Source organism: Perissodus microlepis, chromosome 5, assembly GCF_051167445.1.
Source record: "Perissodus microlepis isolate ML-2025 ecotype Zambia chromosome 5, ASM5116744v1, whole genome shotgun sequence".
NCBI classification, from domain to species: Eukaryota; Metazoa; Chordata; class Actinopteri; order Cichliformes; family Cichlidae; genus Perissodus; species Perissodus microlepis.
The window spans coordinates 19,218,139-19,232,604 of record NC_140465.1 but is presented as its reverse complement, the minus strand read 5'-3'; the positions used below and the strand labels follow the sequence as shown (position 1 = coordinate 19,232,604).

Below are 14,466 nucleotides of genomic sequence, written 5' to 3'. Positions count from 1 at the left end.
TGAAAAGCTTTCAGCCAGGCAAAATTTTTAATGTCAAAAGTGTTTGTTGGAGACCTTAAATTGACTTAGTGACATTACTGATGTGAATAGGAGCTTATGAACTATGAGAAAGTAAGACTTTTAATATATTCTCACATTTTGTCAGAATCTGAAGGTTTATTAACCCCATTTTAGCACCTCGTAGATTCAACAACATACTTGTTACATCTTAGTTTTACTCATGCTCATGAAGGTTTGTTTCTTAATTACAATAAATTATTGACGAGTGAAAATAGTAGAATTGAATGAAAACTAGCTACTCTGTGCTCAAGTAGAAAAATGCTGTATAAGAATCAGTACATCTAATGCTGCTTAATCTGTTCTTTATTTCCTACATTAATTATTGAACTGTCAAAGGTTTGCCATGCTTCTTCTCGAAAATGATCTTTAATCTTTATCTACTATTTGTTAAAGATTGTCAGCACTGTTCATTATGTACCTCAAAGGTGACTAATGTAAGGATTTTTCTTTGTTTTCCAACAGACTCTTTAGTGTTGCATTGGAGCTTTTGACCAAAGAAGAAAAGGGAGAAGTTGAAGGAGATAACCATGCATCAATGCATGGGCACGGGGGTAAGCCAGGTGGATTTGATGTTAAAGCCCTTCGAGCCTTCCGTGTGCTGCGCCCCCTGCGGCTGGTCTCAGGAGTACCCAGTAAGAGAACTTTTAAGCTCCACACGTTGGCAACCCATATTTATTAAATGTACATAATTTTTGCATCTGTCGTACAATAAAATTAGTCTTTTTTTTATAGAAAAATGCAGGGCTAAGGGTTAAACACGGCAAGTCCAGATGGTCCATGTGCAGTCCCTGAGGACTATTTTCTTTAAGCATCTACATCAGCAACCAAGGGCCATGTGCTCTCAGTTCCATAATAATAAACAAACTTACAGAAAAAAACACGACATGCTTATGAAATATACGAGGCAAAGATGTTCTGAAATATATACTGAAAGCAGTATCTACATTCTTTCTACATTGTTATTTATATTTATATACTTGAAAACCATAAATACTTCCGTTTGTTTATGTTAGCAGTCTGTGAAATGATTATACAGTTGTGATTACATTTTATGTATTTATGCAATTTAAAGGTAAGCTAAGTAAGATCAAGAGCAAACAGAATTAGCCACTTCACCATCTGGAGCCAGGAATCTAATTTTTGTGTTAAGAACAGGTACAAAGACTGGTAGAATTTGTAGTTTGTGTTTTCCATTTGGTACTACAAAGTACAGCCGGGCTTTGTGTAAAGTGTTTGTTTTTCTTTGCTTAGGTTTACAGGTGGTGTTGAACTCCATCATTAAAGCCATGGTCCCTCTCCTGCACATTGCCCTCCTGGTCTTGTTTGTCATTATCATCTATGCTATTATCGGCCTGGAGCTGTTCATTGGTAAAATGCATGCAACCTGCTATTTCCCCAGTACAGGTGAGCACTTTGACTTTTATATATAAAATCAAATTGTTTTTTTTTTTAAATAAAGTAACAAGGAGTTGAGGTTATTGTATGTCAGCTGTGATTTTCCATTAACGACAACAGATTAAAGGTATAATCAGGATAATGCTTAGTCTGGTGATTTGCTTACCCAGACAAATGAGTACAAGGGATTTTTATCAGGACAGGTAATAGCTTTATCAGATACAGTAATAGTTTCTGTGCTTTAATTACTTATTGGGTGTGGTCATAATCTTCTTTGCCTCTGTCAGTGACTATCAAAAACCATACCTGACCTCCCTTTCATGCTGAAGAGAGCAGGGTCTGTTGCTATGATGCAGACATCACGCAGCAGTTTTCAGTAAAACAGTCTACAGTGTCCAAGCCTCAAGGCGGCACATTGGTCAGGAACGTGTGCACCATTTTTTCGTCATTCACGGGGTTGTGCACTGTCAATTTGTCCCCCCTGGGCCAGACTGCCAACCCAGAGTTCTACTGTAGCATCCTGAGGTGTCTCAGAGCGAGGCAGCCGAAACGACCTGAACTGTGGTGCACGTCATTGTGTGCCAGCGCACAGCTTGTTAAAAGACTTTTTTAGTCACTTCAACAAAATCAGCAACTGTGCTTTCCACATTTAGCTCAGCGCTGCTTCATACTGTTCGAGTTTAAAGTTCAGGATTTTGACACACTGGAGAAAATTCAGCATTCATTGCAGACGCAAAGTACAAGTAGTTATAATGGATCTTAGGTAGCAATCGACCTATAGAAGCATTCCTCAAACAGTTCCTGCGCTGGTCAGGGAAGACTGGCCAAGATTAAAGGTGATATAGTAAGCTAGTTTGATTGTTTTTATGGGTATCGTTAGAGAAGTTTATGATTATGCCTCATATTTGACAAAATGAAGCAGACAAAGATGAGTCCCAGACAAGCTTTTTCCAGTTAGAACTCAAATTATATTATTTATTTCATATAACCTCTAATGGCAAACAAAACAATATGTAGTGCTCTATGAACACTGACACAGTTAGCTCTGAGAGGGATGATGAATTTTCATAAATTAATGTGGCAAGTCAAATCAAATCAGGCATGCCAAACTCAATCTCGACTGGCTTGTTTTCTCCTTAAACTGAAATATAACTCTTAACTTAGACAAAAACATAAAAGTATGTACTGCATGACTGATATATTGGATTACGTGACAGAAGTTATTCTCTAAGTAGTTTACTTCAAACATAGACGTCAGGAATTTCCCAAGGGGAACAAGTCCATGTGAGGGGTTGTGAGATGGAGCAATATTTCACAGAAATATAATCATTTTAATAGTTTGTGAACTAAATCTTCAGAGATGGAAATACCTCTTTGATGGAACTCACTGAAACATAAAACCTAACCACAAATGTTAGTTAATCGTTCCAATAATGTTTTGTATAATATGTTTGTATATTGTGAAACTGTAAATTGAAAAGTGGTTCGTCTCTAAGATATACAGATATGTTATTGTCAAAGTTATTTAAAAGTCTAAAGTAGACGTTTCTACTGCTGAACAACTGTAAATGAGAAGAATAAGATAGCTGCTAAAGAGATGGTATTTGGTATAAGATGCAGTGAATCAGAGTGCTCTTAGTCATAACATTTACACTGTTTATAGTAGGAAATCCTACAGTTAAGACTAGGCAGTCTAAAAAGCAACTTTATTTGCAGCACTTATGTTAAGTGTCAGATTATTTAAAACTCTCTTTCTGTAGATATGATAGCAGAAGAGGAGCCAGCTCCATGTGCGATCTCAGGGCATGGGCGCCAGTGCCCCATCAACGGCACGGAGTGCAGGGAAGGCTGGCAAGGTCCCAACGGTGGCATCACCAACTTTGACAACTTTCTGTTTGCCATGCTGACGGTGTTTCAGTGTATCACCATGGAGGGCTGGACTGACGTGCTGTACTGGGTGAGTCTCTCGCTCTGTGCACCCAGTTCAATAACCTGTGACTGTCACATTCTTTCAGCTTTAATGTCTACTCAAATCAAACACACAACACCAATGCGACTGACAGTCTGATGATGAAGCTGCTGATAATTTCCTGGGGCGGCTCTTACCACTCTGATATGATTGATTGGCTAAATGATTGAATTCAATCAACAACTCATCAAATAAAACGATACTGTCCTGACAGTCATCAGCACTCCTAAGACTCTCTTCCTCTTTTCTAACAGTTTAACACCCTTTTTCTGTCTGTGCATCCTTCCTTCCTTTTCCCCCTGCTCTCCTTTCTCTGCGGTGACTGATCCACTCCTGCAGATGAACGATGCCATGGGCTTTGAACTTCCATGGGTGTACTTTGTCAGTCTTGTGATCTTCGGCTCCTTTTTCGTTCTTAACCTGGTTTTGGGTGTGTTGAGCGGGTAAGCACCATCTTCTCTTTCAAAACAGAGACTTTCTGCTTCTTTGAGGCAGAAGGTTTCTGTCTTTGTATGTGTCCATGTTTGTTGACGGGCTACTTTTGGCTTCTGTAGGTCAATGACGCCATTGGATGGGAAACACCGTGGATTTATTTTGTCAGTCTGATTATACTGGGATCCTTTTTCGTGTTAAACCTTGTATTAGGTGTGCTAAGTGGGTAAGAGGCAACTTTTGCGGTGGGTTTGGTCTGTAGTGTGCAAAGTGCATGCACTTTGGGTTTGCTGTGCTCCTTGACACTCACAACATCATCCCCAGGTGATTGCAGCAGATGGCTGCTCCTCCCTGAGCCTGGAGGTTTCTTCCTGTTAAGTGGAAGTTTTTCTTTCCCACTGTCACCTAGTGCTTGCTCAAAGAGGGCCGTTGATTATTGGGGTTTTCACTCTATTACTCTTTACCTATAAACATATAAGGCACCTTGACGCAACTGGTGCTGTGATTTGGCGCTACGTAAATAAAATAGAGTTGACTTGAAATTGAATTAGTATGTGTGTTTGGGAAATTGTGCACCAGAAATGCAAAAATCATTACAAGTAATAAAGCAGTAAGTGGCCAGTCTACATTAGAGTCTATTTTGTTTCTTAAGCGCTCCTCTCTGACCTCTGTTGATGTCAAACTATAACATCCTTTCCACGGCAACTGCAAAGTGAGCGTTTCTTCCCCCACCCCCTCGACAGCCCACCCAACCTCCTGTGAAAGAAATTAATCTTATTCCTCGCCCTTCACTCCCTCTGCACGCCTAAGCTCTCTCAAACCCCAGTTTGCTTTCCCTGCTCTGTGGAGTGGGGGGTGGGGTATTACAGTACAACTAACTCTGGATGGTTGACCAGCGAAGAAAACCTGTGTTTTTTTTAAAGAAAACAAGATTAACATGACAATCGAGTCAAGCATTCCTACAGCGCATGTTGGCGTCTTTAGACTGGCATGACCTGTCAGCACCAATTACCTTGATACAGCTTTACCTGTGTTACATTGCTGGCTTCTTGACATTGGATGTCTTCACTTTTTTGTCACACATGTGACTTTTTCATTCATCTTAATTTTTTAGTATAGCAGCTTAAATACAGGTTATTCTAATAAGACTATCTCACAATGCACTGTGGGTGGATACAGTCGAATCTCGTTGTTTTCAAGTTCATTGTCTTATATAAACTATAAGTTTGGATACTGTGCAAATGCTGCAGTTCTCTTGAAACAATCTGTCTACCTGAATTGCCTTTTCTGTAAGATTAAGATGCCCGCCTGACGGATACACTACTGTACTGCCGGGCTCTAAATATAGCTCTGTGTCGTCTCTTAAAGGCGTACATCTCCCTCCAGTGGCTACATTACTGAAAAACACACAAGAAATTAAAAGGCTGTGACTAAAGAATGTAGAAAAGAGGATATACAGAAACTCATACACAGAATGTCTTTATTCTGTCGGGAAAAATGATCTAGAACAGAACGACATGTTTGTTGCTTTCCATTTTGTGTGAAACAATTTGTTTCTTGTTTGCTGTGAAACGTCCCATGTTTGTGTTTAATTCGTGCATTACTGTGTATTTGTTGGTGTTTCTGTTTGTTTGTTTTTTTTGTTTGTTTTGTTTTTTTTGTTTTGGGGGTTCTTTCTCCAAATACAGAGAGTTCTCCAAGGAGAGGGAAAAGGCCAAAGCTCGCGGAGACTTCCAGAAGCTGCGTGAAAAGCAACAGCTGGAGGAGGATCTGAAGGGTTACCTGGACTGGATCACTCAGGCTGAGGACATTGACCCTGACAATGAGGACGAGGCAGATGAGGAGAGCAAGCGTAACCGTAAGCGCCGTCTGACCCGCTTCCTTTTTCCGGCCGTTAACGCTACGCTGCCATCACAAGAGCGCTTCAATGCAAATAACTGGTTGAAGCTACTCTTGCCATGTCAAGGATAAATATCAAGTAGTGTACATCATTACTGGTTTGAGAGAGTTTCTTTTTTCTTGGTTAAAAGCAGTATCTTCAAACCAAAAATCACTCTGGAGAAAGAACGTGACATTGCTTAAATCAGAATTGGTGCTGTGTCCCGACTTATTGGGTCTAAAGTGCTCTATTTTTCATATTGCCCCAGATAACTGGTCAATTACGCTGAGACATATTGAGAACAGATAGAGGGGGTATTAATTAGAAAAAAATCTTAATAATCTAACACATCATTTAAGTCCTCTCTGCTTTTAGCCCAATGATTCTGCTTGAATCAAGCAGGAAGAAAGCCACCAGAGATTTGAAACCAGCATCATGGAAATCTTAATTAGGTCTGATTGAGCCCTGAAATATTCAGTTTTCTCATGCAAATTTGCAAAAATGGATGCTATAATGGAGCTAGACAAGGCAAGTTGATCAATTGTGCCAGCTGATCACCACAGTTAAAGAAAAAAAACAAAACAGGACTATAGTGATTTCAGAAGGACTCCTGGGATTTAGTGATGACCCACAGTAATGCCTGTGCCTCTACCTTTTGGTTATAGAGAAGCAGAGTACACATACTGACAAATGCGTAGATGCACAAATATCGACACAGAGGCCAGTGAGACATCCATATGTGGATATGTGGAAGGTGTTTGAAACTAAATGATCAGACTAGTTTTGTCTCCAGCCTCCATGTATGTCGGTGATGGAAGTGGAGCACTAGTGAAAGGAAGGAAAGGAAAGGGAAAAAAAAGAAACATGTTACTCAAGCAGTAGAAAAAAAGTAATCCAAATCCTCTTTATATAAGCGGCACACATGATACAGAAAAGAAAACCTGCAACTGCTTCATCCTAGAGTTTGAGCTTGGGTTTTCTATTTTTTGCCTTTTGTCAACTCATTATGATTTCCCCACGTCTGTTATGTACTCCTTGTGTATATTCCTGCCTCTTCCACCAGTCTATTGCTCCAATTTTTATGAACAGCGGTGCTCTGTAGAAAGCAGGAAAATCGCCGTTAATTGTGCCGTGTTAGAAGGAGGGAGTCCATACTGCTTTTCTAAAACATCCATGCTGGCTTTATAGTGTCTGTCCACGAAACATGAACCCCTACTAACATGTTCAAAGGTAAATGCTTTAATTTGCATGGTCACATGTTAGTACAGGGCGCTGCCACCTCCAGACGTTTCCTTTGACTAACAGCTCTCTGTGTCGTTCTTCTGCCCTCCTCAGTGTCTGCGGTGTGGCTCCTGCTGCTCTTGTCGTGGTTGAATATTGATATTTTGAAAACTGTTGTTGTCCTGTGGTGCTTGTCTGCTCTGACCCATTTTGATAGCAGCCCATTCTCGCCCCCCTCCCCTCCATGTCCCTCTGCTGTGCCGTTGTGTCTGAATGCATTGGCTTGCATGCATTACATATGAAGGGGTGACTCTGGCTGACCTTACTGAGAAGAAGAAAGGAAGGTTTGGGTGGTTCAGCCAGTCGTCCGACACTCATGGTAAATCCTGTGGTTTCCCTCCAGTGTTCTTTAGCTTTTATGTGTGTGTGTGTGTGTGTGTGTGTGTGTGTGTGTGTGTGTGTGTGTGTGTGTGTGTGTGTGTGTGTGTGTTAGTGTTTTAAGATCAAACTGATCTGATACAGAAAATTTAGCTCATATTTTCTCAGACTATTAAGACTAGACTGAAATGTACATTGTCATTATTGCAATATTACCAGTCAGTGTCATATTACTGACCAGGATAGATTAATAAGTCTGTTGCTTTGTGGGTGTGTGTGTGAAACCTGACAAAATATACCATCACATTGTGCTTTACAATTGTTTTTTACCTGTTGTGTCCAAACATCACAGCCTTCTTACGTTTCTCCTTATGTCCTCGTCCTGAATAAAAACCCCTTGTCTCTTACCTATTAAACTAGTCCGATATGGAAGAGCCGTACAGCTGTGCTTGATAGCAACCACACCCTGTTTCCCTCCCATGTTCCACTTCAAATGCAGGAGCTCTGTATGAATGTAGGAAACAGGGTTAAACCCAGATGACTACTCCAGCAGTCAGCACTATTTTCAGAGCTGAGAGCTGTCCGACCACTTAGGAATCAAAGCCGGCACGTCTGCGTAAGCTAAGCAGGAGAGCACACCACGCTCGCTCACATGAGTTAAAGCACCGAGACATTTCACACAGTTAATCATCATCAGTCTGCACACACACAGTCTTTCCAAAGTGCTGGCAGTAGTTTGAGTGTAGCATTTCAGAGACAGTTTAAAGAGCTCTGTCTTCCTCTCTCGGCTCCCATCTTCTCTCCGCTCCTCGTTGTCTGCATCAGTCAGCTCTCACGTAGCAGCTGTCCACTCGCCTGACCCACGTCAGCTCACTCTCAGCACTTGGTAAATGATACTGATGATGACAGTGATGCAGAGCTGTGGAACTTAGCACGTTCCTTTCATTGAGGTAGCTTTGTGATTGCGCTGTGGCTTTGGAGATTAAAATCACTGTCATACAGTTCTCGTTCACCTGAAAAGAGTTTCTGAATTCTCTTTGTTTCTATGTTTCTTGTGCATCTACGTTCTTGTTGATACAATGGGCACATTCTTTACACTTGCTCCTGATGGGAAGCATGCGTTGTGCCTTTCTGAAGAATCTTCTACCATTGCAAAGTGCATAGATTTTGTTTATATATATTTTTTAAATATGCTCCCTTATTTGATGCCACAGCAAGCGTTCCAGCCAGTGAAACAGAGTCTGTGAACACCGAGAATCAGAACGGGGAGGATGAAAAGACGCCATGCTGCGGACCTCTGTGGTGAGAACTTTGCACTATGAACCTGTACACAGGATTTTCTTTCGGTGTTCTTTTCAGTCAGCACAGCCATTTTGCCGTGTCAGTGCCTGCTTTATCTCGTCATATGTGTTTAGAAAAACTGGTAAACTTCATGCTGCAAACATTGCAGCTGCACTTTTTTGGGGTTGATGTCAGTTAACTACATGCTAACAACTCATTTCGGCTACAAGATGCATTCATCAACTTTCACTTGTTCTTCTTTTCAGTCAAAAGATTTCAAAGTCAAAGTTCAGGTCAGTATATTTGTAGGTAGGCGTGTCTACATAGTGCATGTAGCTGTTAATATATGGTTTTTGCCTGCATTCAATTATACTGATTTTTATTTTGCTTGGCTTCTTTTTTACTGTATTTTAATGAGATGTTACAGGGAATGATAAATCAACAACTTTCATATAGTCAGCATGTGCTATAAGGTATTTTTAGAGAATAGGCTTACACAGTACTTTTCAGCTCATTTACTGTACTGTATGACTTGCAGAAACGCATTGATGCAGTCCCCTGTGGGCATTCACCCATACTTCACTGCGTTCTTCTTATTACACACACTTTCGAGGCACACACTTTCGAGATTTTCTTAAAAACACTGCAGTGATGAGTTTGTTCCATTGTTTTGACTTCATAATCTGTGTGACTGCGTCTTGTGTTCTTTATGTGCAAACTGAGCCTCTATGTGCTGAAAGTGTCCTTTGCCATTGTAGTCGGCGCTGGCGCCGATGGAACAGATTCTGCCGCAGGAAGTGCCGTTTGGCTGTCAAGTCAGTGCCTTTCTATTGGCTGGTCATCATCCTTGTGTTCCTCAACACCCTGACCATATCATCAGAACATTACAACCAGCCTTTGTGGCTGACACAGGTGCAAGGTACGAATTACAAACGTCTCATTTTTAAATAAAATGAATGAATTTGTTTAAATGGGTTATCTTCTATTAATTAGTGTTTTTTAAAGGATTACTTAATGTAACATGTTGTCATGATGTTCTCATGAAATATCAGAATATTTTTACTAATTTGATTTTTTTCCCATCTTCTCTATTACTGTATGTATTTTGTGGATGACTAAGGCTAAATTGTTTTAAATGTCATGATTTTTATGCAAATAATGTGTTTAATTAATGTGAATTGTGTAGATTCATAGCAAGATTTTGTCTAACTGTGATAAAAAATAAAGAAATAGAAATAAAAAATAGAAATGAGGTTGAAGTAAAAAAAGAGTAATAATTAAATGAAGTGTACACAAAGAAAAAGCTCCAAGAAGCTCCAAGAAGGTGTAATATAAAATATTTGTGCAACCAGAGGTTTGATCTACTATATGTTACATTAAAAGACAGAAAAACCCTCCAATACATAATGCATCACTCTCTTTCACTATTTATTCATCTGATTTAATATCTTTTCCTCTGCTTTTCAGATGTGGCCAACAAGGTGCTGCTGGCCCTGTTCACATGTGAAATGTTGGTAAAGATGTACAGTCTTGGGCTGCAGGCTTATTTTGTGTCACTCTTCAACCGCTTTGACTGCTTTGTTGTGTGCGGAGGAATCACTGAAACCATTCTGGTGGAGCTGGAAATCATGTCTCCACTCGGTATCTCTGTGTTCCGCTGCGTGCGCCTGCTGAGGATTTTCAAGGTCACACGGTAAGACTGTCAACATGCTGTGCGTTCGTGCTCGTGTGTTCACAGTCTCGTGCCTGTGGAGTTCGATTAAAATCCCGTCCGTCCTCCTCTCTCTTGGTCGACCTTCTGTTTAGACACTGGCAGTCTCTGAGTAACCTGGTGGCATCGCTGCTCAACTCCATGAAGTCCATTGCTTCCTTGCTTCTGCTGCTCTTCCTCTTCATCATCATCTTCTCCCTGCTCGGCATGCAGGTGTTTGGTGGAAAATTCAACTTTGACGAAACCCAGACAAAAAGGAGCACCTTCGACAACTTTCCCCAGGCCCTCCTCACTGTGTTTCAGGTATTAACAGAGTTCAGATAATGTCATACAGTAAAATCTGACTGTTAAATACAAATATGCAGCAAGTAAAATAGGCTGAAAATGTAAATAAAATTGGTGAAGGGTGTGTTTCATACAGATGTAGAAGAATTTGTGGCAGACTAAACAGATTCTGTGAACAAGCCATTAAATGAGTCAGTATTTGCCCATTTTAGAGATTTTGGTGTATATGTCAGTTCATAAGTAACAAGAAGTTGTAGAACAGATTTATAAAAACAACTAAACATTTAAGGACCGTGAGTGTGCCTGAAGGCTGAACTCTATTGAAAACCCAAATGTGAATTGTTGAGAGAAGTTTTTCAAAAGAACATTTTGATCTCTTTATATGGCATGGTTTGTGAGCGGCAGGCTGAAAGGTTGTGGCAGATTGGGCACAGCAGACTAAAGTGAGACACTGTAGATGGGAGAATTGTACCACAGATGAATGAGCAGACAGGCACCACACATGAGGAGACACAGGTTAGCAAAAACACAGAATTGAAGTGCTGCTAGTAAACCTCTGGAGAGAGGTGATGTACAACCAGGGCATACATGCAGGAGGGGCTGGACTGGAGACTGGATTTTAGTCAGGAAAAGCACAGCCTGAAATATTACTACTATTACTACTTTTAGGTAGCCACTATTAGGAATACATGTTCAACTGCTGGTTAATACAAATATGTAATCATGTGGCAACAACTCAGGACATTAGGGTATGTAGGCGTGATCAAGACAACCTGCTGAAACTCAAACTGAACCATCAGAATGGAGAAGAAAGGTGATTTAAGTGACTTTGAATGTGGCATAGGGGTTGGTTCCAGATAGGATGCTCTGAGTATTTCAGAAAGTGCTGATCTGCTGGGATTTTACAACACAACCATCTTTATTATTTACAGAGAATGGTCTGAACAGAAGAAGTTATCCAGTCACCAGCAGTTCTCTGGCAAAAATGCCTTGTTGATATCAAAGGTCAAAGGAGAAGCAGATGAGCTACAGCAGCTAAGAATAGGAAACTGAGGCAGTTCACACTGGGTCACCAAAATTGGATAATAGAAGACTAGGAAAATGTTGCCTGGTCTGATGAGTCTTGAATTCTGCTGTGAAATTCAGATGATGGGGTCTGAATTTGGCATTTGGCAGATCTGAATCCAGTTTAACACCTGGGATGTGGTGGAATGGGAGATTTACATCATGCAGCCGATCAATCAGCAGCAACGCTGTGATGCTGTCATGTCAGTATGGCACCAAATCTCTGAGGACTATTTGTGGCACCGTGTTGAATCTGTGTCATGAAGAATTAAAGCAGTTCTGAAGGCTAAGGGAAATAGCAAGGAGTACCTAAAAAAGTGGCCGTGAGTGTCAATTCCTAAAACAATTTGGCATAAGACCACAGCGTCAAAATGCATGTGAATGCCAGTAAACTTGTTTCAACATCCACATCATACCCACAATCACTGCAAATTTACTGCAGCTCTAACATGTTCATTGTAGCCACCCTGCATCGTATAAAGAAGCTGGCACTTATTATGCTTGATGTTTTTCAGTTGTGTTTCTCACATAATAAATATTGTGAACTATTCAGATTCTGACTGGAGAAGACTGGAATGCTGTAATGTATGATGGGATCATGGCGTATGGTGGCCCGTCCTCCTCTGGAATGATTGTGTGCTTTTACTTCATCATCCTATTCATCTGTGGAAACTGTATCCTTGCTCACACTGACAAAGGTGTAGCTGTTACAAAAAAACAATAATTCTTTGTATCCACTGCAGACATGTGTTATTGATTAGTCACTAGAATTTTACTTTATTCGTAGTGGGAGAGTTGTTCTCGACTTAACACTTTACTCAGATATCCTCTTGAATGTCTTCTTGGCTATCGCTGTGGACAACTTGGCAGATGCAGAATCTCTCAACACAGATGAAGGAGACAAAAAAGGGTGACCGTCCAATATGTCTCTCTGTGACAACGAATTACTTCAAATATTTGCTTGGATAATTGCTCAAACTCCAGTCTGCATTTATAAAAATATCTGTGTTCATTACAGGGACAAAAAAGATGATGATAAAGATGACAAGGTATTCTTTTTTTAATTTTATTAAGTCATAAAACATGTTTACAGTTTGAAAAGTTACGCGTGTTACACATTACATATTTCCTGCTTTCGTTTAAGGAGGAGGAGGAGGACAATGACGACACTGCAGCGGAGGAGGAGGATCCTGAAGTCCCATCGGGGCCTCGGCCGGTCATCTCCGACCTGGTAAAGAAGGAGAAGATCACTCCTATCCCAGAGGGAAGTGCCTTCTTCATCTTCAGCAACACAAACCCGTAAGATGAAATTACGTTTGTGCAGACACAAACAGGTCGCTATTCATATCACACTGATGTCTGCTGTGTTTTTGTTGTTGTTTTTCTTCAGGGTTCGTGTGTTTTGCCACAGACTCATTAATCATCACATTTTCACCAACCTCATCCTGGTGTTCATCATGCTCAGCTCCGTCTCCCTCGCTGCTGAGGATCCAATCCGAAACTTCTCAGCTCGCAATATTGTAAGTTTATAAACCCTGTCATAAAATTTCTGAACTTCAAATGAACAGATTAGTAAAGTCACATAAATGAAGTAAAATAATTAAAAAATAACTTTTCTCATGTTTGCCTTTGCGTAACAATTTGTGATGCTTCTATAAATGACCGTGCTCTTGGTTTTGCATGTTTTAGCCCATTTATTGTAATTACTACACCCTTTAAATCAGGGATATCAGACTCTTTTTACATTGTGGGCCACATAGGAAGTCTGTCAGCACAACTCTTTGGGCTTAAATTAGTCAAAATTGACATGTACAGATAAAGTTCTGGGAGCTCATCGCCTGTTTTGCAATCATGAACAAAAGTTTTTGGTCATTCCCAGAAAATGTAATTTTTTCCAATTTGTTAAGACTGTTGAACCCACTATAAAAAATGCACAATTCTATAGTAGATAGTGAAAAACAAGAATTTTTCTGTTTATCTATTACTTAATTGACGTAAGTGCAGTATGAATGGCGGTAGGTGAGCTTTTTATCAGTAGAAAAAGCTGTAAAATCTTTGAAAATACAGTTAGAAATTCGAAATTTGTGTCCCCCAGTGAGCTGGATTGGAGTCTTTGTCACCTGAGCCTTATGTTTGGCATCCCTGCTATAGCTGATCTTTGTACTTTATATGGATGATTTTGCAAAGCATACTCTACACGAGTTTATACACTTTTGTAAAAACATAAAAAAGTAACAAAACAAAGGATGCATTTTACTTTTAATATAAATCACTTATTTTCCATAGTAATCAGTAATAGGATGACATTCAATACTCTTTTTACTGCAGTGAAAGTGGTATGTATTAAATTCATGTCTGTTATTTCTGCACTTCACAATTTCTTTATCTTGAGCCATGTGATTTATTCTCTCTTTAACCTAGACAAGAAAGCATTAGATACAGTTTATTTTCTAAAACATATATTCAGTGTAATTGTCCTGTCAGGACACCGGGATAAGTACTTGAAAATCTAGTGTCTATATTGAAAGCGGACATCTGATCGCTCTGTTCCTTCTGGTCCTTTCCAAGATATAGATATCAAGTCTTTAATGGCAGCCTTTTAAATCTAAGATACTTCAAGTTCACATTGTCCTTTTATAGTATTGTTTGTCTTTTTATTGTTTTGCATGTGATTGCAGTACATTTAGTAGAGCTTTTGATTAATTAGTTGGGCATGCATGTGCTTTACAAGAAAATAAGAAACACATCAGACTAGTTCCTGGTTTCTGTTCCGCGATTTGCACTTCCATT

General features: G+C 39.9%; 1 protein-coding gene across 9 annotated transcripts in view; it reads left to right on the top strand.

Annotated features, from left to right (window-relative positions):
• cacna1da (calcium channel, voltage-dependent, L type, alpha 1D subunit, a) overlaps positions 1-14,466 on the top strand; it is a 62,138-nt gene that overhangs the window by 23,289 nt on the left and 24,383 nt on the right. For 7 of the 9 annotated variants that reach the window (XM_084928547.1, XM_084928552.1, XM_084928549.1 and 4 more), the window contains exons 5-20: positions 523-692; positions 1,312-1,464; positions 3,216-3,412; positions 3,764-3,867; positions 5,545-5,714; positions 7,261-7,335; positions 8,549-8,636; positions 8,882-8,908; positions 9,374-9,534; positions 10,083-10,308; positions 10,422-10,629; positions 12,230-12,350; positions 12,499-12,586; positions 12,695-12,725; positions 12,821-12,975; positions 13,067-13,196. In XM_084928547.1, coding sequence (XP_084784673.1) covers positions 523-692; positions 1,312-1,464; positions 3,216-3,412; positions 3,764-3,867; positions 5,545-5,714; positions 7,261-7,335; positions 8,549-8,636; positions 8,882-8,908; positions 9,374-9,534; positions 10,083-10,308; positions 10,422-10,629; positions 12,230-12,350; positions 12,499-12,586; positions 12,695-12,725; positions 12,821-12,975; positions 13,067-13,196 — 2,104 coding nt within the window. The remainder of the gene's footprint in view (positions 1-522; positions 693-1,311; positions 1,465-3,215; positions 3,413-3,763; positions 3,868-5,544; positions 5,715-7,260; positions 7,336-8,548; positions 8,637-8,881; positions 8,909-9,373; positions 9,535-10,082; positions 10,309-10,421; positions 10,630-12,229; positions 12,351-12,498; positions 12,587-12,694; positions 12,726-12,820; positions 12,976-13,066; positions 13,197-14,466) is intronic. The other 2 variants (XM_084928554.1, XM_084928553.1) reach the window with 1 other exon arrangement.